The sequence below is a fragment of the Phaeodactylum tricornutum genome, chromosome 11 (genome assembly GCF_000150955.2).
Source record: "Phaeodactylum tricornutum CCAP 1055/1 chromosome 11, complete sequence".
In the NCBI taxonomy this organism is placed as follows: Eukaryota; Bacillariophyta; class Bacillariophyceae; order Surirellales; family Neidiaceae; genus Phaeodactylum; species Phaeodactylum tricornutum.
Window position 1 is genome coordinate 301,575 of NC_011679.1, and position 25,898 is coordinate 327,472.

Sequence of the window (25,898 nt, forward strand, 5' to 3'; positions counted from 1 at the left end):
CAGACCTTGCGGAGTTTATCGTGAGTATCTATCAGGGGTCCGTGCCTACTACATCAGCATGAATGCAAGATCTTGGACAGGATAAATTTGTGCAGGGCATCCGCGATATAGGTACGGAATTTTGCCATGAGCGGCTCCGTGGCTAGGAGCAAAAATGCTCGAACCGGGATGCTGCCCGCGTCGAGACTCGTCGCCCCCGTACTGTCGGCCTGCGAAGCAGTCTGGCAGTGCCAGAACGTCGACGCCGCTCAACATTGGATAGGGATACTGCACAAGGCAATCCTGAAAGATAAGATTGATTCCTTTGATCCGTCGGAAGCCTTTTTGGCCTTGCAAGGTGCCGCCTTGCGTTTCAAACCCCACTCGGGCCATCACGAACACGAGGGACAAGATTCGTCCTCGCACGAATATGACGTGGACGACACCAAACTTGGTGACTTTCAATCTCGGATACTCGCAGCGACAGCTTCTTTGGCTCGCCGCGTGGTCGGACCCGCATGGTGGCACCAATTTTACACACGTCGGAATCGTCTGCGTCAGGCGGATTGGCGTCCGGCTGAAGAAGATGCGCAACTGGAGCGATCGAATTCCACCCAAACGTCCGCGGCGTCTCATCCAGCACGCGACCAGTCTCTTTCACAATATTATCCGAGTATTCCGGTGGATTTTGTGGTGGGATCGTTGAACGTCGAAAATTCGTCGGTACGATCGTCTTCTCCCATGACAGAACACGACATGCCAATAGTGAGCGACGGACAATTAAAGATGGATAGTATCTCATCGTATCCAGGCATACCAGAGGTATTGCCGGCAGCCATGCTACGATTCGCTGCATCCTTTGAGCAAGATGACTACGGATGGAGCGTGTCTCGTGCCCAGTCTCAAATGATTATAGTCACAGCGCTTTGTTGTCGTCCCGAACTGGCAGACGACGAATGGACCATGGCGGCCGAGTGGAGTATCGTTGGAGTCCAGCATGAGGTGACAAAAATGGCAGAGTCTTGGCTGGTCTGGCTATGGCCGTTGTCTGCTAACCAGTCGGAGTCATGGAATCTACGACTCCAGATTGCTCGGACTGTTGCGGATTTGCTATCATCCGGATGGCATCCACCGCTTAAATCAAGCGAGACGGTTGTTGATGCATTGCTGCATTTATCCAAGGATACCGTCGAGGAGATGGACATTAAGAGTGTGGATGGGTCAGCTCACGGTTCCAGATTGACACTGGCGGTCTCGTCTACGCTGGCCGAAACGGTTTCCGCTCTGGCAGCCATGGCATCGCGAGATCTAGTCCCTGATACACACATTTCCAAGATGGTGGACATGCTGTGCTTTCTTTACGTCATGGTGGCTCGCCGACAGAATAACGAGGCATCCGGAACGGTTGCCGTTTCCAGTACACTATCGTTGGAGGAGCGACAAGAATTCAAGATAGTCTGGGATTCGATAAAAGGCCAGTACGAAGCGGCCTTCGCGGACATTTCTACACTAATTTGGGTACTGCTCGCCCGACCTTCAACCTCATCAAAAGCAATGGAGTCTCTGCTGCATCTAGTGGAGGAGGCAACAACCGCTACGTGGACGCAGGATGAACTGACTGATGTCGGCCAGGAATGGAGTTTTGTGGAAACCTTGCGCTGCATGAAAGCTGGTGCGGCGCTTCGCGTTTTGGGTAGCGCACTGTGGGGCAAGCCTCCCGACATCAGCAGTATTGCGCTTCTACGGATCTTTTGGAAACCTTTGTTGGAAACGGTTCTTTGCTTGCTGTCAAATCTGCACGAAAGGATAGCGGACACTATAGAATACCTGCTACAACCCGAGCCGTTTCGGGACCTTACTGCGCTCGCCATCGAAGGAGCTATCTTGCTGGGTAGAGCGATCGAGAAAGAGATTCGAGGCGGACCCGCTATTCTGGCAAACACAGAGTGGGACACTATAGCTTTATGTCTTTCGGACGGTGTTCTGCCCATACTGCTTACCGTTGTAGAAAATCGCTGCAACGAAGACACTGCTCGGTTTGAATCAACCGTTCAGTCTCTTCTTTTGCTTTTGGGTGATTTTTTTGGAAAGTGTATTGAAGAGGATAGTACGCCGTTCGTTGAATATGAGAGACAAAGGCGCTTGTATTTGCTACTTCTTCAAGTGGGCTTACCGTCGTCGCTCGGTGAAGATGCTGCCCTGATGTCGATCGTAGTCTTTCAATGCTGGAGTAAATTTGGGTTTTCCCCTTATCGCATAGAGGGCTGCACGAAGACTGGAGTCGAGTTGTTAAAAGAAGCATTTCGTCAAGATGAGCGCGGAGAGTACGCGCATGCACCAGAGGTCAGGCTTGCTGCATTTGAAGCCCTAACTTTTGCCAGTGAGGCGGACACGATGTCGAGAAAAAAGAAAGTCATTCCGCGACGATCAGTCCTTACATCGACTCAGAATATGCGGGAGCTGCATCTGGAATTGATAAATGCAGCTATCATTCCATCTCTGAAAAAGATCTTTGAAAGCAGTTTCATCCGCATCGATGAAAGTAGCTGGTTGGCGCCGAATGTTGTTCCAGCCTCGACAAATGACTCTGTCCCTTCCAATGAATCAGTCGCGATTCTTTTGGAGACAGCTGCCTTATCAGCACATCAAGAGCACAGATCCACGGAAGCGTTAACAAATTATGCAATAAACGTTACAGGAAGGCTTTTCAGAGACATCACTGGGGATCGCGAAACTCGGCTACTCTATATCAACTTGCTGCGCACTTTGGCAGTGAACGAAAAGGGCCGAGTACCGTATTCCGTTCGAATTTTTGCCACAATCGAACTTCACAGGTGCCTTGCCGCTCTCTTTGGAGAATTGCCTCATGCTCATGCGAAGGTACCCGTACTTATTGATGCTCTTACAGATGTTTTGAACATGTGTTCATGCGAATTTTCAAAGTGCATTGCCTCGTCAGACTATTTTCTAATAGTTTCTGCGCAAGCAATCGCGGCACTTTACCCAATAGCCAGTCTCCGCGTTGCGATCGATCAACATGTCTCTCTGAAGGCCAGCTATGTTCCAACCGAATTGCGCGATTTGTTTTTCGTCTTTCTCACGAGCGTGACATCTTTTAGCCCGGAAGATCGGTCTCCAGTCGTCGATACTTACGGGGCCCCGTTTTTGATTGCACTCGACGCGCGCAGTAACCACACTACCTCAGAAATTACAGAGATTTCTTTTTCATCTGTGTTATCATCCTTGGTAGGCTTTCTTTCTGGTATGAAAATTCATACGAGCCCGCTTGCGGCCTACATGCAACAGTGTATTCGAATTTCTTGCTATGACATGCTGCTCGCCTTGGCCATGGCTAAAACTGATTGTCTTATTTCGAATGAGAGCTTTGATTGTATTTTTCGTACGTCAATGGCAAAACGAGAGTGTCGGAGTCCGGATGAAATTGAATGTTTAACGCGAAGCCAGGTACTCGGTCAGATTTTCCACAACAGACTTATTTTGATCAACGACTTCGGACACGATGAGCCCATCAAAAGCTTTCTTGAGCCAATGCAGGAGATACTCGGTATCCTGGCCGAAGCTTGTCTCTCAACACATTGGTTGGACTACGAGCCCGCATATGGCGTATTTTGCTCCGTTGTCCCGGCACTACAAAAGCTCTGCCAAAGAATTGGCTTACCTGAAGTGCTGACCAATTGGAGCGAAATAATAGAGAGAGGATGTCTACTCGAAGAAAAATCGTGTTTGATGTTGATGAGCCAATGCTCCACTTCTAGTCGCCCACGACTTTACGTCGCGCTTTTGGCATTGGTCCACGACTTCCTTCTGTGTAATTCCTTCGTCGATATGAATATATCAACTCGTAATGCTGTTTCCCGGCTATGTTGTCGAATCATTCAGAGCCCACCGGAAGGATCTGATCATCTTGTTCATCATCTTGCTCTTAGATGCATGATGATACTGCTTGGAAGCACCAAACAATTGGATGAAAATCCATTACAATCGTCCGGGAAATCGGACAAGATTGAATCAAGCTTACATGGCGACAATGACTTTTCCTTTGTTACCAGAGAGATTTCTCGCCGTCATCTACTTTGTAAAGATCGAAGCATTTCCTCCCTTGCTTTTCATGATCGCCCACTGTCGAAGCATGAAATGCTTGCAAAGGAGCTTGCAGACTTAGAGAGGTTTATTGTGAACGAGGAGAACGGGCGGAAACTTTCTGCATCTTGGATCTTGTCCGAAGCTATCCTGTTAACTTGTCGCATCGGATCAGACAACTCAAGGTATCGCGGATGGTGCGAGGTTGTGCTGCGAACAATTACGTTGAGGAGACGAATCCTAGTGCGCCTGCCTGGCTATATTTCACTGGAGAGCCCAGATTTTCCCCCTTCTCTCTGGCTCGATCGGGACATTACCAACTTGGAGTGTCAAAATCAAGACACCATGATTGATCAAAAAAATTCGCTCTTTACACAAAACGATACTTTGAAACGGGCAAGAGCAGCAATTTCCCGATTTGATTTGCTTGTAACAAGCCTCAAAGAGACAGATAAAATCTCCGCCGAGAAAGTCACGGGAACCATGGAGAAATCGGTACAAATTTTCCCTCGTTCATATCAAGCCGGAGACAAATGTTCGGAAATTGGTGATATTTCTGAGTGGCTAAGCAGCGTCTTGGAGGGGAATGGTATTGCGGTGCGTGCGGTGTTCGCCGAGATCGACCCCTTTTTTGGATACGTTGAAGATATAAATGCTTCCCCAAAGGAGACTACATGCAATAGTCAACCTCGTCGGCTGGAGAACGGCGCTCGTCTTGATCGCGCGATTTCAGTATTGGATCGTACTTCTTTATTGAGCACTTACAAGTTTGGCTTGTTGTACGATTGCTCTGCCGATTCCCGGCAAAACCAATCGACGTTTGAGACGAGTTTGTTGTTTTCAACAGCATGCTCGCCGTCTTTCTACAAGTTTTTAAATAACCTGGGGAAAGTTGTTCCCACCAAACAATTGAAACACTTCTCGGGCGGGCTCGATGCCTCTCCATACTCCTCGGACGGAATTTATGCTTTGATGTGGATGGACGACGATCCACACAAAACTTTGGTGGCCACTTCTATGGCTGTGTTTCACGCCTGCCCTATGATGCCAGATGACAAACTACAGAGTCGAAAAAGGCATGTTGGAAATGACAATGTATTGATTCTCTTTTCTGACCGCGGCTCGGACATCCTGGTAGATCTGGATTCTTCTGGTCGAGATCTGAATCGCTCCGTGGTGGGAGGTGCGTTTGGTTTCGTGACGATCTTTGTTACTGCTCCGCGCTCTGGTCTTCTGCGCATTGCTGTACGTCTACGAACAGGCCTCTCCACCAGATTGAACAGCCGACTTTCAAGCCTCGTTGGACATACCATCATGGAAGAAACAGTCGCACCAACTTACGTCCGAAACCTGGCTATGCGAGCTGATCTAATATGTCGCTCTGCCGTGGATACGATCGATCCTCCATCGAACTGCATTGATCGATATCATCAACTCAGAGACATGAAACGATTTGCACTGAAGCCATAGATTGTGCTGTCGCTCCGTCGTGGATACGATGATCCTCCGTCGAATTGCATTGCTCGATATCATCAACTCAGAGATACGAAACGATATGCGTCGAGCCGTAGATTGTGCGGACTCGCGCATTTGTCACTTTTTGATGTAATGGCACCGTGTTTTATTGAAATGTTATTTCTATTTGTGCCCTCGTCGAAAAAATCTTCGATATGACTTTGCTTCTGCTTTTTCTCTTGCACCAGTCGGGACAGAATCGTCTACATTCTTGCTAGCCTTGTTGTCCTTGTGTAGCTCCTGGTCGGGGCCGTCCTTGGAGTCTTGATCTTCCTCGTCTTCATCTTCCTCAAGCTTTTCAACAAGCATTTCACCCAAGTCGTCGCCAATCACAGCAGTCGCAATGTGCTCTTTTGCTGCCGTAGCGATTGCCGATAGACCGCCCGCCACGAATCCGAAACGATTCTTTTTCTTCGGAGTATTATCCTCATCTTCGTCTTGCTCGTCGGCGGACGTGGAACGGTCTTTGACAACTTCGGTACCTGCCATTCCGCCGCCCACAACAGCTCCTCCAGCAGCAGCATTCCCAGCCGCAGCTCGAGCACTATCTCGCTCCACTGCCGCGTCGTGTTTGTCTTCCAAGGTGTCCATTCCGTCTTCGAGATTATCGAAATTGTCGCTCTCCAGAAGCACATCTGCTGTTGAAGCTAAACCAGCTGCGTTTTCTGCGGTGCTCGCGCCACTTTCCGCTGCGTCTGCAATGCCATCAACAGGTACCTCTTCTGTTGGTGCTGCGTCTTCCAAGTCTTGGAAATTCTCCATGTCGCCGATTTCATCGCCATCTCCGAACAACTCACCCATACCGGTACCAACCAGTTCACCCGCGACATAGTCAGTAATACCCGCGCCCAGGTTGGCAAAGAATCCGCCCACACCACCACCACTACCTTCTGGCTTATCTGGCTGTTTCTTCTTTTGAGCTTGCGCTTTCTTGTTTCCGGCACTTCGAGACTTGTTGGCGGCGTTATCATTGCCTTCGGCTTCTCCCATTTCAAAGTCTTCCACGAGACCACCTTCTTCGTCTCCTTCCACGTCAGCTTCTTCCAACTCAAGTTCTTGTTGTTGCAATTCATTTTCTTCAATTTCCGGGTCCAATTCAGACGGCGACGACACATGCTGACTTTCTTGGTCCACTTCTAATTCATGGTCTTTAGCATCGTCCACGTCGTATTCACCTCCGTCATCCACATCCCATTCTTCAGGGACGGTTTCCATCGCACCCCGTGCCTCCACATCATCCGGAGCGACCCAGTCAGGATTAGCAAAGTCTTGCTCGATGAGATCGGGAGCATCTCCGAGTGCCCTTAAATTATCAGGATCTGTCAAAATTTTCATTGTTTCTGGATCGCTCATGAGCTCCGCACAGAGTGGATTACTATCCCGCAGAGCTTTAAGCTCTTTGTCGTTTTCAATGGCTTCTTCGAGGGCGTCTGGATCTGTCTCACCGAGAATGGCTTGCATCCTTTCCTGTACTTCAGGATCCTCCATGTGATCGGCGGCCTTGTTCAGGGCTTGTCGGTTGGCTTGATTCTGGGGAGATCCCTCCCCCGGAGAATCAGCACCGTCCACATCTCCTGCAGCGTCCAGGCAATCTAGGGATTCTCCACAGCACCACCCACCCAACAAGCCTCTCAAAAGGCCCATTAGAAGCGAAACTCCTCCACTGAGAATAAAACCCACCACTTTCTTGATAAGCATCAAGAACTTGACGACTTTGAACAAAGGATGATTGACAATTTTCGTGATAACTTTAGTCACAGCTGTTCTGAGCCTTCCGGGCTTTTTCGGAGGGGGGTCTTCTGGCAAGACGCCCCCAGCATCTCGGTAAACTTGTTCAAAATTGATGCGCACCAAATGCGGGTCTTGAAAGATCGGTCTCAAGTCGGGGTGCTCTGACAAGAGGTGTTGCAATCTCGGACAATCCTCATAAATAGAACTCGCAAAGCTCTCGTCTTCGCGAATCTGCATGACTACTTCCAACATTAGATCTAAATTGCTTTTCATTACAGCCTGTGCTTGTTCGTCGAGATCGGCATCTTTCGAATCGTCAGCACTTTCCAACGAATTACCAAAGGCTAAACTACTCGATTGTTTTTCCGACATTTGGACGGACGGCTTGTCGTACGATGATGGTGAATCTGTACTGCTGTCGCCATCGAGTGATGAATTACTACTTGCTGCTGGTTGCGAACCAGCAACGAGTCTTTTCCTATGGCCCATCTTCATCGTTGTGAGACCTTTCTTCAATTAAATTGCCAAAGCAGAACTACAAGAGAGTTTTCACCAGGTTTTTTTTTCGACTCCTCATGGACGCACGATACATAATCGAGATAACCATACTGAACGGCTACCAGTATGCCATCACACATGTGCATGGAACCATCCAGTAGTGATCTCTTTGCTACTTTCCGTAGAAAAGGTACTGCAGTCATCTTTTAAAATGGAATTAAGTCATTAAACTTTCGGTTGGTCATTGTGCCTACATGGCCATTGTAGTGTTTTATCAAAAGAGTGACCTATTATGGTTTCCACGAGTAGCTCATAATATTGAAAACCTGAGGGACTCTCGTTTAACAATATCGTGAGAGGCAATTATATACTCAAATATTTGCGGTTGCTTCTCACCGACCTAATTGTACGTGACGGTGAAACTGGAATTTTTATTCTGTAGAATTCGAAACGCAAACTGCTATGAACGATTAACTGACAATTTGAGATACCCGGAAGCTGTATAAAATTTCACTCCTGACTCTGAGGCGAAAGGGAAAGGGAGTCGAACATAACTAGAGAGCTAAAACTGGGTACGCTACAATGGGGAGATTTCCGGGGAAAACATTTACCTATACTGTTGCTCGATGGTCTGGTTTGAGAATTTCCCATGAGAATTGCTAAGTTGGAAAACAGAAAAGCCGTCACTGTCAACTACTTCCAAACACGAAAATTCGGTCTGTTTTGGTGAGAGGACGACGCATCCATCATACTCGAATAATCCTTGTGAAAGGAAATTCATTTGGTCTAACAGTATGTTACAAACTTACGAAGTGCGGCTGCTTCCTTGGATTTAGCGGAGCTGCATCTTGACCATCATTTATTTCTCGTATACACGCTTCAATGTCATCGGATAGTATGCAGTACCCTTACCATGGTATCGCAAAGGAACATTTTGACAGTGTATCCATCTCACACCGACTTTTCCACGGACAACTCATTTCTTGCGGCTTTGTGTCATGGAATCGACAGATTGCTGATTCGCTACTAACAGCGCGAGCTGTTGGCAAATGACTACTTACTACTTGGAAAGATGAGCAGCGTCGAATTGTATAGCCAGCGCATCTTGATCACCACGCAAACGTTGTCATCCCAAAGCTCTCCTAGCAATGGAATTGCGAGGGAAAGCTTAGGATATTTGTCGGTACTTTAGGATACGGCGCCTGAATCTGTAGAGGCTCACTATAGAGAGAAAATGGTAGACTGTTGTCGTTCTGTGGCCGAAACAACGAGGGTTTTTTGCAGGGTCAGGACCTGTCTCTAGTACCCGATCAGAATCCAGAATTTTTTCACGCTCAGAAGAGATCACCAGATGTAGGGACTGCTTGTTCCGAATGCTTGAAGACGATCAGCCATGGAGAGCGGACATTGTCTTTCAAATGTTTCATCCGGAATACATGCAAGGGGGTGCCGGGGATGGGACTGCAGCAGCCCACCAGTTTTGGTGTTCAGTGCAGGTACATGCGATAGCATCAACGCTCGCTGCGGGAGGGGAGCATTGGAGGGAACTGTGATATGGTAAATCGCACCCGTTAAGGACTCAGCGATTGATGCAAATAGTTGAGCTCGTCGATGAAGCTCCACTGCGATAGCTGCCACAATTTGAGTTAGATAGGTTTCGTCCATCCGATTTTGCGTTGCAATGATGGAGATTGGACAAGAGAAGAGCATTGGATAGCGTCTGTCATGTTTGGAATTGCGATACCAATCTCAAGAAGAGCTGGTAATTTTCACACGTCGGATTTGTCAATTCTCGGCAGCACCAGCCATTGCCTCCGACAGCAACCAGGCTGCAGTTTTGTCCGGAACATTGCTGGGTTGCTGGATCTGTTGTTAAATCAACAGTTGTATTTGGCTACCATCAGCTGCATTGTATATTGTAGCAGTAGTGACTGCTGCCGCTGCAAAAGTCGACTTTCCTCCCTTGTGAATTACACTGGCAGACGCGGATCAGCTCATTGGGAAAGGAAAGCTGTAAGCGCCTTGGACATGTCTTGCCTGTGGCTAAATTCATCAGGCATGCTGTACTACTAGACTGCTTGTTTAGACGCCCAGATATAAGCAATAATTGAGAACATCTATGAGAAAGACCGCGGGATTAGGAGAGCGTCCTAGCCACCAAAATTTGGTAAATTTTAAACGCTCAGCAGTCTTACTGACAATCGGACTGCACGTTTCAGCATTTCGTGCATGATTGGTTTTGCCCGCTTTTAACGACCGCGGTCAGATGTGGGTCAGCATCGGCAAGCTGGCTCACCAGCACCAACCGCATCATCTCTGTTACTTCTTTCCTGACAGTCTGAATATATCGAAGACAGATATGGATTGATGGACAATTTGTAGACGGTATATGCTAAAACCACGAAGTGATTAAAAGTAAAGCAGCTTTGGTGTTATTTTCTTCTATAGGCAGTTATTAGATCAAGGCTGTCTTGCCTGATTGCTCCTGTTTCTAAAACAATTCATGCAACAAGCACATGTAAGTGAATGTCTTCGAGAAGGCTATAAATATTCATGATACTTCTGATGTGAACGGGGCATAAACATTTAGGGTGAGGAGATTTTGGTTTTCTATATTATCGAATCACAAAAACACTGACGTACCTCAACGACGTGTTACCAAAGAATCCGATCGACTTCATGCTAGTGACCCATAGTTTCTCCTGCTATTTTCCATTTGATAGCTCACACTAACTTTAAGCATAAGGAACGGGAACTTTCGCTCACTCTCAAGCATAAACTTATGATGTCGAGCTTGAACTTTACGAATTATTGTACGGCTCGAGTTCCGGCTTCGGGATTGACTGTGAACAAATTCCAGAAACTTGGGACATGCAGACGTCAAATTTGGCGGTCTATCGGGAAAAGATAGATGATTTTATTCAGTACCTGCGGCAAACACATTTTCCAGCTATCCTTGTGAACGCCAAGTTCCTGGCGCAGTCCAGTCCGCTACCGGTAAATTTTTATCCCTGCCGGCACCTCATAAAGACCAAGCGCTCGACAACCATCAGCCCAGTATTTTTTCCCCCCACCCGCGGTATCACGCCGAACACGGAGGCTACGGAGCCTTTCCTTAAGGGAGTCGGGAATGTGGTGACAAGATTCGCAAAGATGGCTGCTGGCCATGTTTTGTGCAGCCTGGTATACACCAGTCAACTTCGTCGGATAGTAAGTAGCACCCCTACCCCTTTGTCGGGAAGGAATAGCCATACAGTGAATACAGCGCAATCCGACTTGTCCAAGGAAGAGTTGCTTTTTCCGACCCTGAGTATTTGACTCAACGTCAACCTGCTCTGCTTCAAAAACTTCGAGTTGCCGACGAATAAGAATTTGGTAGTCGGAAAGCTGCTCTTCGTCGCATGCAAGGGAAAGTGTAGTCCTTTTCGTGCGAGGTGCGGCCACCACATGGTCGTCGGTCGACGGAAAAACGGGAGTTAATCTCGCCGCTCTCGATGCTGCACAGTTCACAGCTTCGAGCTGTGCCAACATAGATACAGCCACGCCGCCGTTCAAGTTTATTTGGTGGGAAACAAGGGTTGCCAAGAGCGAAGCAGAATTCATGCTCATGACTTGGAGCGCTTGCGGATTCTGGATAGGGAGAGGCTGCTGCAACTGTGGAACCGTTGCTGCCATCTGTTGTAGCTCGCTCAAAACAATGTTCTGCGGTCCTGAGAATTGATCAAGCAGCTGACGAAGTTGAGAATGAGGAGATGCCGCAGAAGTGTGATTTGATTGCTCATGTTGCATTGTCGTTACGGAGGCGAGAAGAAGGTCCAAATGTTCAAGTTCAGAATTTCCACGCGTAGTGTTGGAAATGGAACAATTAACCGGGGATAGCAGTCTCATTTGTAGCATTTGATCTCGAATGCTATTTGCGAATTGGGTGTTTGAAATTGCTGGTACGGACGGCAAGTTGCGCATCTCCAAGTTACTTGTTGGCAAGCTCGCGAAAGGAGTAGAAGAGTTCGAAGAAATCCTGTCCGATCGAGCTTGAATCAAGGCAAGAAGGTTTTCGACTGCAGTGTATGTTCTACTGGGAGCTTCGTTATCCATGTGAGATATATGAGTAGTAACGTTTGTATTGCAGTTTCTCAAAGCATCCATGTTTGTCAAATTTCTATGGGAATCCATGGTGCATAGAGCGGCAAGCAGATCTCTCATTTGGGCTTGGTGCAGCAACAGCGATGCCGCCGATTCCATGCGATTGCCATTATCACTGCAATTATGCAATAACGATGAGGATGTAGTCGCGAATACTGATCCACTAGCGAACGGTGACTGACTGCTTGATTCTTCTGAATTCTGGTCACCGCTTTCACTGAAACTTGTTTGAGACCGGCTTAACGAACGTAACACTACATCGGACAATTCTCCATGAGTACTCAACCCTGAGGATGTCATGCGACTCCTGTCTCGAGCTACTCCGTCCTCAACTGGCAAAAGTCTAGCTCTTGTATTTCGACGCGCAAGAGCTTCGGCCTCGGCTGTTGGGACTTCATTCTGATAGGGTCTTTTCATAGTAAGACTGCCGACAGCGTTTCCTTCCTTACTACCTGTGCTGTCAGGGTCTTCCATCCTTATTGGACTGCTCATTTCTGCTCCTGATAAGGGTTCGCCACAATCTATATGATCGAGTGGTCCAGATTTCAAGTTTTGAAAAAGAAAGTGGTAAGAAACACTCTACGTTCGCAAGGCGCCGGCCAGCACTTCGCAGCAAACCAGCATACCTGGAAGGTCAGCATTGGACATATCAAGGCCACTAGCGTTTTCATGTTCGGCGACCCGTCCGGTTTCGCTAGTTTCTCCCTTGTCTCCCTTCTCTGCGTTCATGGTCGCCAGTAGCCTTCGGAGAATTGTGTTTGCTGCGACTTCCGGCTGTTGGTTCCGCAAAGTGGAGTAGGAGATTCCACGAGGTAGAATGATACGCCACGAAATCGAATAGCCCTCGTCGGCGCGCAGAAAAGGCAATCGTTAATTTTCGGACTCGACGAAAACAATGCACGAAGCAGACAACAACTAAAGAAAGTACTCTAAGCCTATTTATATTTTACAGAAGCATCCTAAATACTAGAGTGTCACAGAAGCACTTTTCATATTACTTGAATCTCGAGGAGGGCTATTGGTTTCATTCGATATTTCTTACCTATAAACAACTTCGTCTGACAGTGAGTTCTCGCCTTTCGCAAAATACTTCGGATCCCTTTCTACATGGGAACGAGCTCACTTCATCCAACTTCGATTACTAATGCGTAAGCTTTTTGATTGTATTCCAAGCCGTGATTGTCTCACTTCTCATCTAGTTTGACTACGTTCCGAAGAATCACAATCCAATTAGAAGTGCTGCTCCTGGCTCGTTCAACTATAAGGTGCGTCAAATTCCATAGTGGCCGTGCAAGGGATTGAATTTCGGAACACTTTCATGCCTGATAGCAAAGTGGAAGACTAACTGGCAACTTCTAAAAACTCGCAATTTCTTGGTCAATTTACTGCCAGACAAGGGCTGTGTTACGGTGCTTCTTGTGGTTTGTTATCTGGTGCATCTACGCTGTGATCATCCGGGCATGTGAATGGCTACGTATTGCAAGATTGACACATCATTTATACTCAAGTTCCTAAAATGAGTTCTGCTCCACTAATAGAAAAGTCTCGTAGAGATTGTCTATTGCTCCAGTATTAGAAGATTTAATTGCGCCTGCAGCTCCAACACGATTCGGTGCATCGAAGCTAGTTGTACTATAACAGCGACAAGCCCGAAACCAACAATGAAAACGGCGACTAGCATCAAAACACGAAACGAGTATTTGATATCCTTCAGCACATTAATCGCTGCACTTTCAAAAACTGAAATACTTGTATAGGCCATAGCTGCTGGTATTGTGCGCGTCGGTTCGTTTTCCTGAAACACGTTCTTCAGCATCTTAACATATCCTGACAGCCACTGCTTAGTCTCTTTGTGAATCGATTTCTGAATGAATGTTTTGAGCACGGTCCGTTTCGTAAATTGAATTTTATACCAAGTCGACAACCTTACCCGTTCGCTGTCGAGACTTTCAATTATCCACCGGTCTTGCACAAAGAAGGAATCGGCAGCTGGAACCCCCCCGACATTTGTCCAATTTTCCAACACAATACCGAGCTTCGGAAAGCGCCTTATTCGTTGCTTTCGCGATGTCTTCGCAGCGGATGGCCCGACGCCTAGTGTAGTTTTGACAGGATGCGAAAATGTAATAGTGCGAGACCAGGCTCCGTCACAATCAGCATCCCACCCAGCACACTGCACATCTTTGTCCTTGACGTGATCGCGCTGATAGCGATCTAGCGAATGCTCAGCGTTATCAGCCAAGAAGAACTCGTAAAATTGTTCTAAAGAGCACGATACTTCGACGGCCTGCAAGTCAGCCGAGGTGTGAGATAGCAATAAGACCACTTCCATTCCGATGTGTCAGAAAAGCGTACCTCAATTCCTTTCTCTTGGAGACCTGGATGTGCTTTCGCGGCCTCCCAGGTTTCCGCATTCGACTTATTTTTTTGGCATTCGATCGATCCAATTGGGAGTGGTGTATCTTGTTCGGTCGAATGCAAAGGATTTATCCCCGGTATCCGAACAATAGAATCGGATACGGATCGGCGACGATTTGAATGGCATATGGGTGGTGGCGGAGAACCGAAAGAGGCCGGAAGCGTTGACGAAATTGTTTGTCGGAGAACTGACGCTGAAGGAATTCGAGGGGCCGTTTTTGTATTGCTTGGCTGTAGTGCTTCCTCGGGGGGTTCGGGGTGATTCAACGTTGATCGTAGCGGTGGTTCCGAATGATGCTCTCGGCGAAGCTGCTTTTGCTCTAGACTCTGTAAGGCTTTGATAAGATGCAGTACCTGTTCACGATTGTTGAATGACTTGAAAATGTAGGTCTCGTTGTCCACCGTCCGAATCGAAATACTGGTTGTTTTAAATAAACGAATATCTTCGACTTCTTTCAACAACAAACAGAGTCTCCGCTCAAACCCTAATAAATTAGTATAGAACAAAATAGCGTTGCTCGTAGCGTACAAACGTCCCCGGATACGATTGTTGGTGCAGTAAAAGTCTCCCCAACAGGACCCCACACTACGCCCAAAATGGGTAAGAACTGTATGGGACGACTCAACTAAGGCCGCGTTTACCCGAATTTGATGGTCTCTCGTGTCCAAGTCAATCGAGAGCGGTTCGTCATCAAATTGCTGATTGCACGCTACCGCAAAGGATTCTTCAACCGTAATCATAGTCGGTAAAACAGTTGTTGATGGCGGAAAAGAATGCCGTCTTCCTGTTTAATGATCTGAGACGAACGTTGCCAAAAAAACATGATTCCTCTACGAAGCAAACTATGAAGAAGCGATGTGACGATACGTTACTGGAACAAGGTCGGGGTCCGTCTAATTACACGGCTACGAAATCGAAGCGACACATATACGACATATCATTGTAAATTTGGGTATTTGTGTTGTTGATGTCACACACATGAACTGCAACAAGTAAATTTTACGTCGCCCATGTCGCTTTCACAAGTCGAGCACCAATTGATAATCCTTGTCACTCGTCAAGTTACATTTTGTTACCATTGATGAGTTGATGAAACGCACAGCCAGCCCTGCATTTTCATTAACCATCAAGATGTCGAGCTATCCAGCCCCTACACTACTAAGATATGCTGCTGTACCGGTGTCTTTTGTGTTGTTTTTATTATTGTGGCAACAAGACAGAACAAATGCCGCCTTTCACCTTGTTTCAAGTGGTCACCGGAGGCACTATCAGCAGGCAACGATGACAAAGCTGACCAGTGATTCACCCAGTGCGAATGCGGGTCCAACACCGCCCGCACTCTGTGCTCCTAATGTACAACGGAAAATGCAATTGCGACGAAAACCTCGGAATCGTAGACCGAAATATTATTGGGTCGATTCCAGGAATTTAAGACGCGAGATTGCCCATTTCTGGAGAGATGCTGGAGTCAGGGTGGAAAGAACGGATCCCATTCTGATTCCATCTGAAACGTTACTGATGCACTACCAGCGACACGACATTCGAGCAGCTATCGCATCGAATGGGGGGAGAAAAGAAATAGCTCAAACGCTGAATTGCGCTGTTAGGATCATGCCCGGGCGCTGGAGTGACGCAATGAACGAATCCCTGCCCGAGCTTCTACAGCTCATCGACCTTGATAAGACTCTTTCTTCCGAAAAACCACCGTTCGCGTCATTCAAACCGACGCGAGACGGAAGTTTATGGATGCATCAAAGCAATCGGCGGCCAAAAGGATATTGGAGCATGCAAACGATTGTTCAGCACTTGTGGGTACATGAAGGCTTTTATGAGATGTATGATTCACTCTAATTGCCTCATTGATTTTTTTGCTGTTGTATACATCAGGTACGAGTACACTGATCAATGTCGTCGAGATCTGGGTCGTCCTGCGGTATGGATGCCCCGCCCCAGCGAGCTGGCCGCTAATGGATATGGCGATTTGAAACAAGCCATGGTACGGTTCGGAGGAAGCAATCGGATAGAACGATTGGCAGGCATGGTGACACATCGCGATTGGTATTATTTCGAAGGTCAGCTGGAGCTCTTGCTATTGTTGAAAGGCTACATAGATGAATATGGCGACCGTAATTACGAGAAGTTTCCAATTGTGTCAGCTATTCAAAACCATGGGTACGAGAAGTTGTACGCCTTGATTCAATACTACGGCGGGCGAAAGTTTTTGGCAGCTCGTTTGGGTATGAGCTACAGCACCAAAGAGTCCAAACACAAGACACAAGACCTACACGCCGACATGTGTTGGGGGCCGTTTGACCTGGATTTCGGAATTCGTTTGTTGGAATATATTCGCAATGATCATATGCACAGATCTCCACCTATGAAGAACCCTGCACTTAGCATGCCGTCGAACGGAAAACTTCTAAGTTCCGGTGCAGAAGGAGAGCTGCTGGATAAAAGTATTCAAGAATTTGGCGGTTACGAGAACGTGGCCAGGCGACTGGGACTCGCCTTTTTCGAGTCGACATCGTAGCTGTTCTACCAAATTTTTCAGAAACACTGTGCTACGAATTTTCTGAAAAGCGCGATGGCAAGGCAAGCATCAACCTTGAGGGGAATATCTGAAAGGATCTCTTAGAACGACGACTATCCAGGTTGACCATTCAACCTCCGGAGCTGGATAGTCTAGAGCTGCACGTATGTCGATACTGAATACTATGCTTTTTTTTTTCGACGAACATAATTGTACTTCTCAACAGAATTTCAATTAGGGCTAGGGCAACATGATCAGCGCACCAGTTCCGACCAAACTATATGTCACAGCAGATGCTCTAGAGAATTCTCTGATACACATGTTCTTCCCATCTGCAGCTGTGCCCGTGCCGATTGGCGACCGACAATGGTTATCCAAATATTTCACACTTCCGACGGCGGCCTCGACCATCTCCAGATGATACGGTGAGTGTTTGAAGGAACCGCACGGGAGCACTGGGAACAGAGACGAATCTGCGAAAGTTCCGATAAGGACAAACCGCGGTATATCTCAAGTCACCATGCCACCGAGCATTGATCGATCTCTCCATTGGATCGGCACGTGGACTCTTAGCGCGCATATTCTCCCTCTAAAGAGACGCCGCGGTCTCTCCACAATTTTCATTTTCATCGTTTTAAGCTGCTGCAAAATTCAGTTGCAATCCTTGGCAAAGGCCTACACGGGAAACGGCAAGCCTAGTCGGAAACGTTTGATTCCTCCCACTAAGCGTGAACCTCGCTATTTCGCGCAGGAGGCGTTGCTTCCGGGCTTAGCAAATCTCGATGAGCTACAACCTGAATTTGTGGTACCAGGGCTACCCGTTCTGTACACGAATGATCCCAAGAGAGTCTCGGACTGGCTTGGCGACCACGTCGGGCCAAATGGAGGCACGTTAGGTTTTGATGTTGAGGTAAGCGAACCAAGTCAGCCCACAAAATATCCTCGACGGCGGTTTCTTTGATTCTTGTAGAGGAGCCAAGCTGCTGAGTTTGTATGCATGGAGAGACGAGGAGAAGCAATGATTTCTTACCAGCTACACTGCAGGGGTTTAGTCGCCCATTCCCCGTGCCAGAAAATCGTATACTTGCCTTAAAAGGCAGGACTGAGCTTCTCTTTCCTTCACGCATGCTATTGCCCGCTGACGTGTCGTGGTAATACGATACGAATATGTGTCTTACAGGTTGTCTTTTTTTTGGTTTAGTCGGTACCTGAGATTCCGCATATCCTACGAAAAGCAACATTCCGAGGACCTGCCCTTGTGCAACTTGCTACACCAAACGCAAGCCTCGTCATTCAACTCGCGCGAAACAATGGTCGCCACAGTCGAGCATGCATCCCAATACTCGAAGCCGTGCTGGCCGATGAACATATCATCAAAGCTGGTGTTCAAGTCGATTTGGATATGCTTGAGCTTCATCAGAAATGGCATACTATTGAAGCTCGCAGCCGCCTTGATCTTGGGGGACTTCTCATTTGTGAAGACGACGCAAATCGCCGTCCTGGCCTGAAGCGCCTCGCCGAAAGCGTTCTTGGCGTAAATCTACCAAAGAGCAAGAGTTTGGCTAAGAGCAACTGGAGCCAGGTACCATTGAGCCCCGCTCAAATAGCCTATAGTGCACGGGATGCCTGGGCGGGGGCTGCAATAGTGGAAGAGTTGGTCCGCCTGGATCCCATTATTTTCGAAAGAGTGTCTTTAGTCGAGCGCCTGCGCTCGCAACGGCCTATAGCCGAGCTATCGGTGCGTTTGAATAAGCGGAGAGAGGCAAAGAGTCTCCTTTCGTCGTTATTGGCACCATACTCGTTCCAGAAAGGATCACAAGTATCAGTTGACGAGCTTCCGCCTTGGAAGCAAAAGACGGTCAAGAATCTGAGGCAACAGGTACGCGAGAACAAGTGGGACGCGATGGAGGTATTCGACTTTGAGCCACTACGATTCATAAACGGATTTAATAGCACCCTATAATTTCTTTTTGTAATGTCCAGCACGTTTTTTGCTACAGAGGTTGTGTTACAGGGCATTGCAAGTTGAACACCGCTCACAGTAAATAGCTATGTTGCATCAACGGCAGCGCTTCGACTGGGAAAAATTACAGTAGAGTTGTTCCACTATGTAAATCTACATCATTGCTTTTACGACAGGCACACGACATCATTTTGTTGTTGCCAGCAATTATGTCGATTTTCACCAGGGAAAGATCCAAATACACCGTCTTATTTTTGCCAGAAGGAAAGAATTGCCATGGGGATCCCTCAGTTTCTTTCCTACATTCTAGAGACGGCTGGTAGAAATGTCGATCTCCAGTATTATCAAGGTGGCATTGTTCCTCGTCAAGATGAAAGACAAACACGAGACGGAGCCGACAGTCAGAAGAGGCCTCTACGGATTGGCATAGATGTAAGCTCCTGGATCTACAAGGCATGTCAAGGACACGGGAGCATGCTCGGCGACGAACGACACTTAACGAATTATGGCCGGGCAGCCCTACTGCAGAATGAAGAGCAACAGAAGACTGGCGATTTAAATGACACAAAAATTCGAGACGCACAGAAAAGGGAAATGGTTCTGAGATACGTCAATGCTTGTAGCTTGTACGTCATCGAGCGATTGCAACGTTTGCAGTCTATGACAGATGCGGAAATTCTTGTTGTTCTAGATGGTGCAACACCTCCGATAAAGCGTGTTGAAGTTCGCGATCGATCAAACCGACGGAAACAAGCTGCCCAGGATCGTGATCGACCTGCGGATACTGATGAAGATGCTCTAGATCGACGCTTTAAAGCTTTTCGACGAGCTGGCGCTGGAGAGTATTATACCGACGTTGTCGAAAGTATTTTGCAAGGACTCCGTGCAAAATCGATTCCTTTTCTTGTCTCACCCTACGAGTCGGATGGGCAGTTGGCGTTTCTAGGAGACAAAGGGTACATCGATCTAATCGCAACGGAGGATTCCGATTTAGTGGCATATGGAGTGAAAAGTCCTATTCTTTACAAGTTGGTCAATTCCCTCGGCGACGAAGCAGTACCTCGAGGAGTTCTTGTGCGACGGGAAGATCTCGGAGCAACAACCGAGATCAACCTCTGCGACTTTACCGCTACCATGCTGGCGGTATTATTCGTGGCTGCGGGATCGGATTACTGTAAAAAATTGAAGGGTATCGGCGTAAAGGCGGCTTCATATATCGTCCGAGCGGCCTTCTATAGTAAGCGAGAAAAAGGATGCAGCCCTCTAGAGGTTGTTTTTCGAAAGCTGTACTCCGAGACATGGGACAAACAGACACTGACAGATGATTTCAAACGAGACTACGAGAAAGGCTTTTTGGCAGCTCTCCTTATGTTCCGACATCCTGTTGTTTTCGACTCGGTCCACGGAGTTTGCGCTACTATGGGAGATCCGTTAGAAGGAGATCCCCAACTCATCTCCTACCCTCCCTACGCCGAGCTTTGCCGCGACTCTGAACGCAGAGCCGCTGTTTGCGGTAATCTGCTACCATCTCCTCAGGCGCTGTTTGTCGCGGAAGGGTGGCTTTCGGCACGAACGTTTCGTCCGTATCCAAAGACTGAAATCCCCTCAAATGTAAAAAAGTGGCTTTGGCAAAATGAAAAGCAAGCGCGTGTGCCTTCTACGAATCAAAAGCACAGCAAGAGGAGAAAGGAGACAGCCACGGACGAAGGGGATTTAGAAGGAGACTTCGAGACCGAGGAGCAAGCGATGACGTGGGTGGACGAAGTCAGTGATGGCGACAGCCCAGTAGCCTGTCTCTAATGCAAAGTAAAACTCTTTGAACATCACTTGATCCGTCCCAAGCCTTTGTCTATGTCATATAATATTTCACTTGCAACACTTTGGATTCAAAAACTGGTAGTCGTGAAGCCAATGGTTAGGTACCCGTGAAAACGCATGCACATGTGAGTATTCCACCTTGCAACATGCGTATAATTTGGATTCCAAAATCTATGTAAGTCTTTGACGTAATACCCACTTCCATCTCTTTCTCTCGTGTTGTCGCTGAGAATAAGAGATTCGAACAATCGAGCCAGAGAATATTTGTTGTTTGTATCACAAGCGTTTACAGCAGCTACATAGAAAATGTCTCGAGAAGTGGGATGGACATCTTTGTTTATTTTAAACGAGATCGCTGAATGGGAGCGGCTGGATGGTAGTAATTTCCGCTCCTTCTCCTCCGGGAGCAGCCAGCATGTAACCGTCTTTGGGGAGCTTCGGAGTTCGCTTCAGGTTAACCTGGTTTCCCGTCTTGCGCGCTTCGTCCTTGGCAGCTTCGTTCTCCTTCTTGCGTCGCAGAATTTCTTGCTGGCACTTGGACTTTCGGACATGCTCGATACGGACATGAATACGTTTCTCAATGATACGTCCATTGACGAACTTGTTTACACGTACACCAACCGCCGACTTGGTAACGTTGAAAATAATTCCTGTACGTCCATGATATCCCTTGTGGGGCATACCCTTATGAACAGCGGGGTCGGCAAAGATGTCGACATAATCACCGACCTTGACTTTCATCAAGTACTGCGACAGATGAATGGGACCATGTTGACGGTGCTTCTTGGCGAACATATGGCGCGTACGCGCCCGGAGTCCAAAGGAGTGCGGCATGGTATTTCTAGTTTAGTGGTAACGGGAAAGTCCAAAATCTGGAACGAGTAACTCACGAAATGCAGGTACTAATGAGACTGCGGTCGAATTGTCCTTGGGATGATTTCGACAAGAACGCTTCAATCAACTTCCGATTGAGTGTTGCAGATGGTGGAAGAGATGAGGGAGTCGAAAGCCCACCGATGTTTTCTCGAGTAGACGCTCTAGGCGGGGAAGCACGGACCCAAATAGCCTTACCCTACGTCGTTGTCCGACAAGTGCACTAGTAAGAGCGGTGAACGGTAAACGATGTTAGCTTGTCCGATTCCTTTTTTTGGTTTCGAGGCAGCCAAAACCCACCACCAATAGATTTGTCGCATGCGACGGACAGACTGTCTGATAAAACGCGGAGCCCTCGACCAATTTCATTCTCGTCGGATTCTCGCCACAACCTGTTGACATCCCTGGAGTTTGATATTACTGTGAATTCCAATGGACTTCTTGCTGACTTTGAGTCCCTCTCTGTTGTGTGTAGCTTTGTCGTGATGGCGGACATGGAAATGGGAGAAGAAAACGTAGCCGAATCGTTGGTAGATATGGACAAGGTCCGCACAATTATCGAGGCTTGCAAGACTGGAAATATGGAGGTAATCGACGCGCTCGTATCGGAGAGTCCGACGTTCGCCGCGCAACAGGAGCTCGAAACGGGTCAATCACCGCTCATGGTCGCAGCATCGTACGGAAATGGGAATTTGTGCCAGTATCTACTAGAAGCGGGAGCTCCGTGGAACGCCATTGATAGACAAGGACAGTGTGCAGGGAACTACGCCACTGCCAATCAACACTGGGGTGTGGTCAACTTGCTCGTGGACTGGGGCGTACGTGCCGAATTGGTGCTGGGCATGATGGAACGGACAAAACGCGATATCGGGGAATCTGTTACGTTGCAGGCCCAACCTGGTGCGGCCGAGAATCAGCCCTGCACCAAGCCCGACTATTTACGCCAAAGGCTTCATTACACAGCCGACGGTCAATCGTTGCTGGATGCCGACAAGGATGCGGTCATGATGGAATGGGAGCGTCCGCTGATGAAGGCGCACGCACAAATCATGATGGAAGGATCAGGACGGCGCGTTTTGAATGTTGGCTTTGGTATGGGAATCATCGATACGGCATTGCAAGAACTCAGCCCATCACACCATATAATCATTGAAGCCCATCTAGATGTCTACAACCGAATGATCGAAGAGCGATGGGACCGACGTCCTAATGTGCAAATATGCTTTGGGCGATGGCAAGAGGTATTGCCTCAGCTTGTAAGCGAAGGAGTCGTTGTCGATGCAATTTTTTACGACACGGTACGTTTCAAATTTGCCACTGGCAGCTTTCGTTGCCACATTGATATCTGTTCTGAATAGAGCCTTTCGCTTTTCGACGTAGTATGGGGAGCATTTTTTGGACCTGGAAGACTTTCACGCCCTGATTGTAAAGATACTGAGTAAGCCACACGGAATCTACTCTTTTTTCAATGGCTTGGCCCCAGATAACCTGTTCTTTCACGGCGTCGCCTGCCAGTGTGTCAAGCTCCAGCTTTCACAGCTTGGACTGGACAGCGAATTTTTGCCATGCGAAATTCAAGTCAAAGATCAGGTTTGGGAAGGAATCCGACGTAAGTACTGGCACGATCGTGATACGTACTATCTACCCAAGTGTACGTGGAATGCTCAATTTTTGGCCACCGGAACGCCGCCGGTCGAAGCAATTGTCGAAGACGCACGCAAAAATAAAACGGCAGCTGATGCGCAACAACTTGGCGAGAGTAAGAGACAAAAGTGCGCGTAAATATCGTTTTGCTCTGCATTTAACAGACTACCGTTATGTCGTCGAATCAATTGCATAATCCAGAGGGATTGAACATTGCACGGTGCGAACTGTCTCCTTTATCCCCCTGATTTCCCAAATTATCCACAGTTGCCCAAGAAGCACAATCGCCAGCAAAATTGGTACCAGAAACAATGGTTGTGTAGAAGTACATGCTTGTGATGCCTCACTTACTATCGGAGCGGGTGGCTTTTCGATCTCCACTGTGGCTGTTTCGCCAAGTGCTCCGGACATAAACTTTGCCAATTCCCGAAATGAGTTAGTAAATTCGCTCGCTGTCGTTTTGCTAATAATGCTTTTAAACATTGTGGACTTGACAAAGGTGATTTCGAACTCTAAAAACACCGAAACCGCGTCCGTTCCAGCGGGTTCGACACGGATACGATCGGTAACGTAAAAGCAATCCGCCATTGGAACATCGTCTACAAACGTCTTCGTCTGCACAATCATCCCAAATTCATCGAAGCGACGAAACCGCTGTTCCTTCCGCGCCCCAGCTTTTGGTGGGGCCAAAGGAGCGTTTACTGGGTGCGAATAGTTGATCACACGAGTTCTCCATTTCTGAGAATCCTTCGCTGATTTCCAATCCGACACCTTCAGCTCTGTATCGCCGCGAGCTTCAAGAAATTTGGCCATAGAGTAAGGCGCACCCTCTGCTAGAAATAGATCGTAAAATTTGCCCAGTGAACAGTTAGTCAAGACATGGTCTTTGACTACTACGTTTTTGTAGTCTGCCTGTTTTGAAACGTCGCTCCAATCTTCCTTGGCCGTTGTTTCTATACCCATATGTTCGCTCGTGACAAGAGGAGGATCTGTGTGCGCCGTGGACGGCTTCAAGTATTTGTTTTGATACCCATCGATACTATCGATATCGAAAGTCGGCCCAGAGGTCAGCGCTGGGTCCGAGTTGGTGCGTCTCAGTTGACTTGCGCGTCGTTGTCGGCCTGGAGTTTGCGTCGTTAGATTTTCGTTGTGCAATGTCACGAGTGAAGCCCAGACCTTGTCGGCATTGTCCATGCCATCAAACTTGTGTCGTACGCCCTCTTTGGTCAAAATGGTCACTCCAGAAGATTGCCGGTCGGATTGATCAGAAAGACTTTCAATAATTTGTACTTGCTGAATCGAAGGAAACTTGATGGTAACAATTTGGGTATCAAAGAAAAACCTACGTCCGTAAAACAACAAACCTCCATTCCCCGCATAAAGTCGACCTTTAATTTTTGTGTACGTACAATGAATTGGCTGTAATCGAATCTGCCCAATGGCGTATTCAACTTCAGATTGCTCCGCGCTCTGAGAAACCTTGGTACTTGGCGAAGCGGGAGGTGTGGTGGTGGAGCGCTTAATTGTTTGCTTCTGCAGATTTGTTTTACAGTCAACCGCAAATGCTACTTTTTCTCTTAATTTGGAAAATTCTTCAACTCTTTTAGCATCGTTATCTTCGTCCACGTTGTCGTCTTCAAAGAATGCTTCTAGATCGGAGTTCGACATGAGCATGGGATCCGAGCTCCGCCGCTTGACACCTCCGTACCGAGGTGTGACAGATTGATGTTGCTGTAGCGGCAAGTCCAAGAGGGCGTCGTTGTGTAGCGATACCAGAATCGTCCAAACGCGATCGGGATGATGCATACCGGTAAACTGGGTAACAGATTCATCCTTGCACAGAATTTGTACTCCCTGGGAAATCATTTGCACTTGACGCACTTCTTCCCAAGGCAACGTCACCTTTTTGTCGAAGAAAAAGAAAGTACCGACAAAGTAGAGCGCTTTATCCCCGGCGTATAGCGTTCCGTTTAAACCATTGTAAACGCAGACATACTCGGAATGGAGACTTCCCGCAGCCGCCGTTAGATCCGCGTCGCTGTTAGTAGATAAGAATGTAGGCTGCAAGGTTGGTGAACTTGTGGTGGACCCGAAGCTCTTGCTGTGATCGTTGGAATGCGAAGACATAGTATGAATGGGCAGGAAAAAAACAGCCACAGTAAAACGTTCAGCGCGTAGGTCGAATGAAGAAGTCGTGTGTGTGAGTATCAGATGGTAACCTTTTCTCACAAGCCTTCTGCCTCCTCTTCGAATCCTCGAATATGAAGCTCAATGACAACAAAGAGCTTGATCCTACAAATCCGATCGAGCTTGGAAAAGTGACGGAAGCTAGAAGAGCCACCTGCCAGCTCTACAGTGTGTGAAAAGCATCCAAGAATGCCCCTATTCCATCGTTCCATCAAGTTCCATCGATGGATGTCAACGGGCATGATGTCCCTATCATCTTCAAACGAGATGGTGTCCTGTCAAGGATAATCCATAGTTCTAAAATGTCTGGCTATTTTATCTATTTAACGGATACGACAACGCTCAACACTCAGCACTCTAGACATTTACAGATCGTAGTGAGCTGTAAAGACCGAAATCGATTTCCATCCCCTCCTTCCCTACCCCTACCGGTACTCCTGTAGCGTCCTCCCATGATTTGCACAGGATTCGAAAGAAAGGGAGAATGGCAACGGCAA

The 25,898-nt window shown here is 47.7% G+C and overlaps 7 protein-coding genes across 7 annotated transcripts; 3 read left to right on the forward strand and 4 right to left on the reverse strand.

Moving 5' to 3' along the window:
* Positions 1-126: 126 nt before the first annotated feature.
* On the forward strand, positions 127-7,949 carry PHATR_46730 (predicted protein; the record flags this gene model as incomplete). Its single annotated transcript, XM_002185644.1, has 1 exon — positions 127-7,949. The coding sequence occupies one exon, from the start codon at positions 127-129 to the stop codon at positions 5,548-5,550; it is 5,424 nt and encodes a 1,807-aa protein (XP_002185680.1). The 3' UTR covers positions 5,551-7,949.
* Positions 7,950-10,815: 2,866 nt separating this feature from the next.
* Positions 10,816-12,696, reverse strand: PHATR_46732 (predicted protein; the record flags this gene model as incomplete). The annotated part of the gene is made up of 2 exons (XM_002185822.1): positions 10,816-12,488; positions 12,594-12,696. 2 exons carry the CDS (start codon positions 12,694-12,696, stop codon positions 10,816-10,818), a joined length of 1,776 nt encoding a protein of 591 aa, XP_002185858.1.
* Positions 12,697-13,525: 829 nt separating this feature from the next.
* On the reverse strand, positions 13,526-15,191 carry PHATR_46733 (predicted protein; the record flags this gene model as incomplete). The annotated part of the gene is made up of 2 exons (XM_002185823.1): positions 14,323-15,191; positions 13,526-14,254 (listed from the first exon to the last, which is right to left on the reverse strand). The coding sequence occupies exons 1-2, from the start codon at positions 15,124-15,126 to the stop codon at positions 13,526-13,528; spliced, it is 1,533 nt and encodes a 510-aa protein (XP_002185859.1). The 5' UTR covers positions 15,127-15,191.
* Positions 15,192-17,273: 2,082 nt separating this feature from the next.
* Positions 17,274-20,679, forward strand: PHATR_46734 (predicted protein; the record flags this gene model as incomplete). Its single annotated transcript, XM_002185645.1, has 4 exons — positions 17,274-17,826; positions 18,118-18,795; positions 18,966-19,008; positions 19,106-20,679. The coding sequence occupies exons 1-4, from the start codon at positions 17,437-17,439 to the stop codon at positions 20,677-20,679; spliced, it is 2,685 nt and encodes an 894-aa protein (XP_002185681.1). The 5' UTR covers positions 17,274-17,436.
* Positions 20,680-21,028: 349 nt separating this feature from the next.
* Positions 21,029-21,678, reverse strand: PHATR_46735 (predicted protein). Its single transcript, XM_002185824.1, has one exon. It carries the CDS (start codon positions 21,529-21,531, stop codon positions 21,040-21,042), a length of 492 nt encoding a protein of 163 aa, XP_002185860.1. The 5' UTR covers positions 21,532-21,678; the 3' UTR covers positions 21,029-21,039.
* Positions 21,679-21,969: 291 nt separating this feature from the next.
* Positions 21,970-23,352, forward strand: PHATR_46736 (predicted protein; the record flags this gene model as incomplete). The annotated part of the gene is made up of 2 exons (XM_002185646.1): positions 21,970-22,868; positions 22,951-23,352. Exons 1-2 carry the CDS (start codon positions 22,056-22,058, stop codon positions 23,350-23,352), a joined length of 1,215 nt encoding a protein of 404 aa, XP_002185682.1. The 5' UTR covers positions 21,970-22,055.
* On the reverse strand, positions 23,345-25,643 carry PHATR_46737 (predicted protein; the record flags this gene model as incomplete). The annotated part of the gene is made up of 4 exons (XM_002185825.1): positions 23,345-23,458; positions 23,566-24,602; positions 24,624-25,315; positions 25,444-25,643. 4 exons carry the CDS (start codon positions 25,641-25,643, stop codon positions 23,399-23,401), a joined length of 1,989 nt encoding a protein of 662 aa, XP_002185861.1. The 3' UTR covers positions 23,345-23,398.
* Positions 25,644-25,898: the final 255 nt, after the last annotated feature.

Bases quoted from the DNA above. Each gene is read 5' to 3' on its own strand.
- PHATR_46735 (XM_002185824.1), bottom strand. From the start codon at position 21,531: ATGCCGCACTCCTTTGGACTCCGGGCGCGTACGCGCCATATGTTCGCC.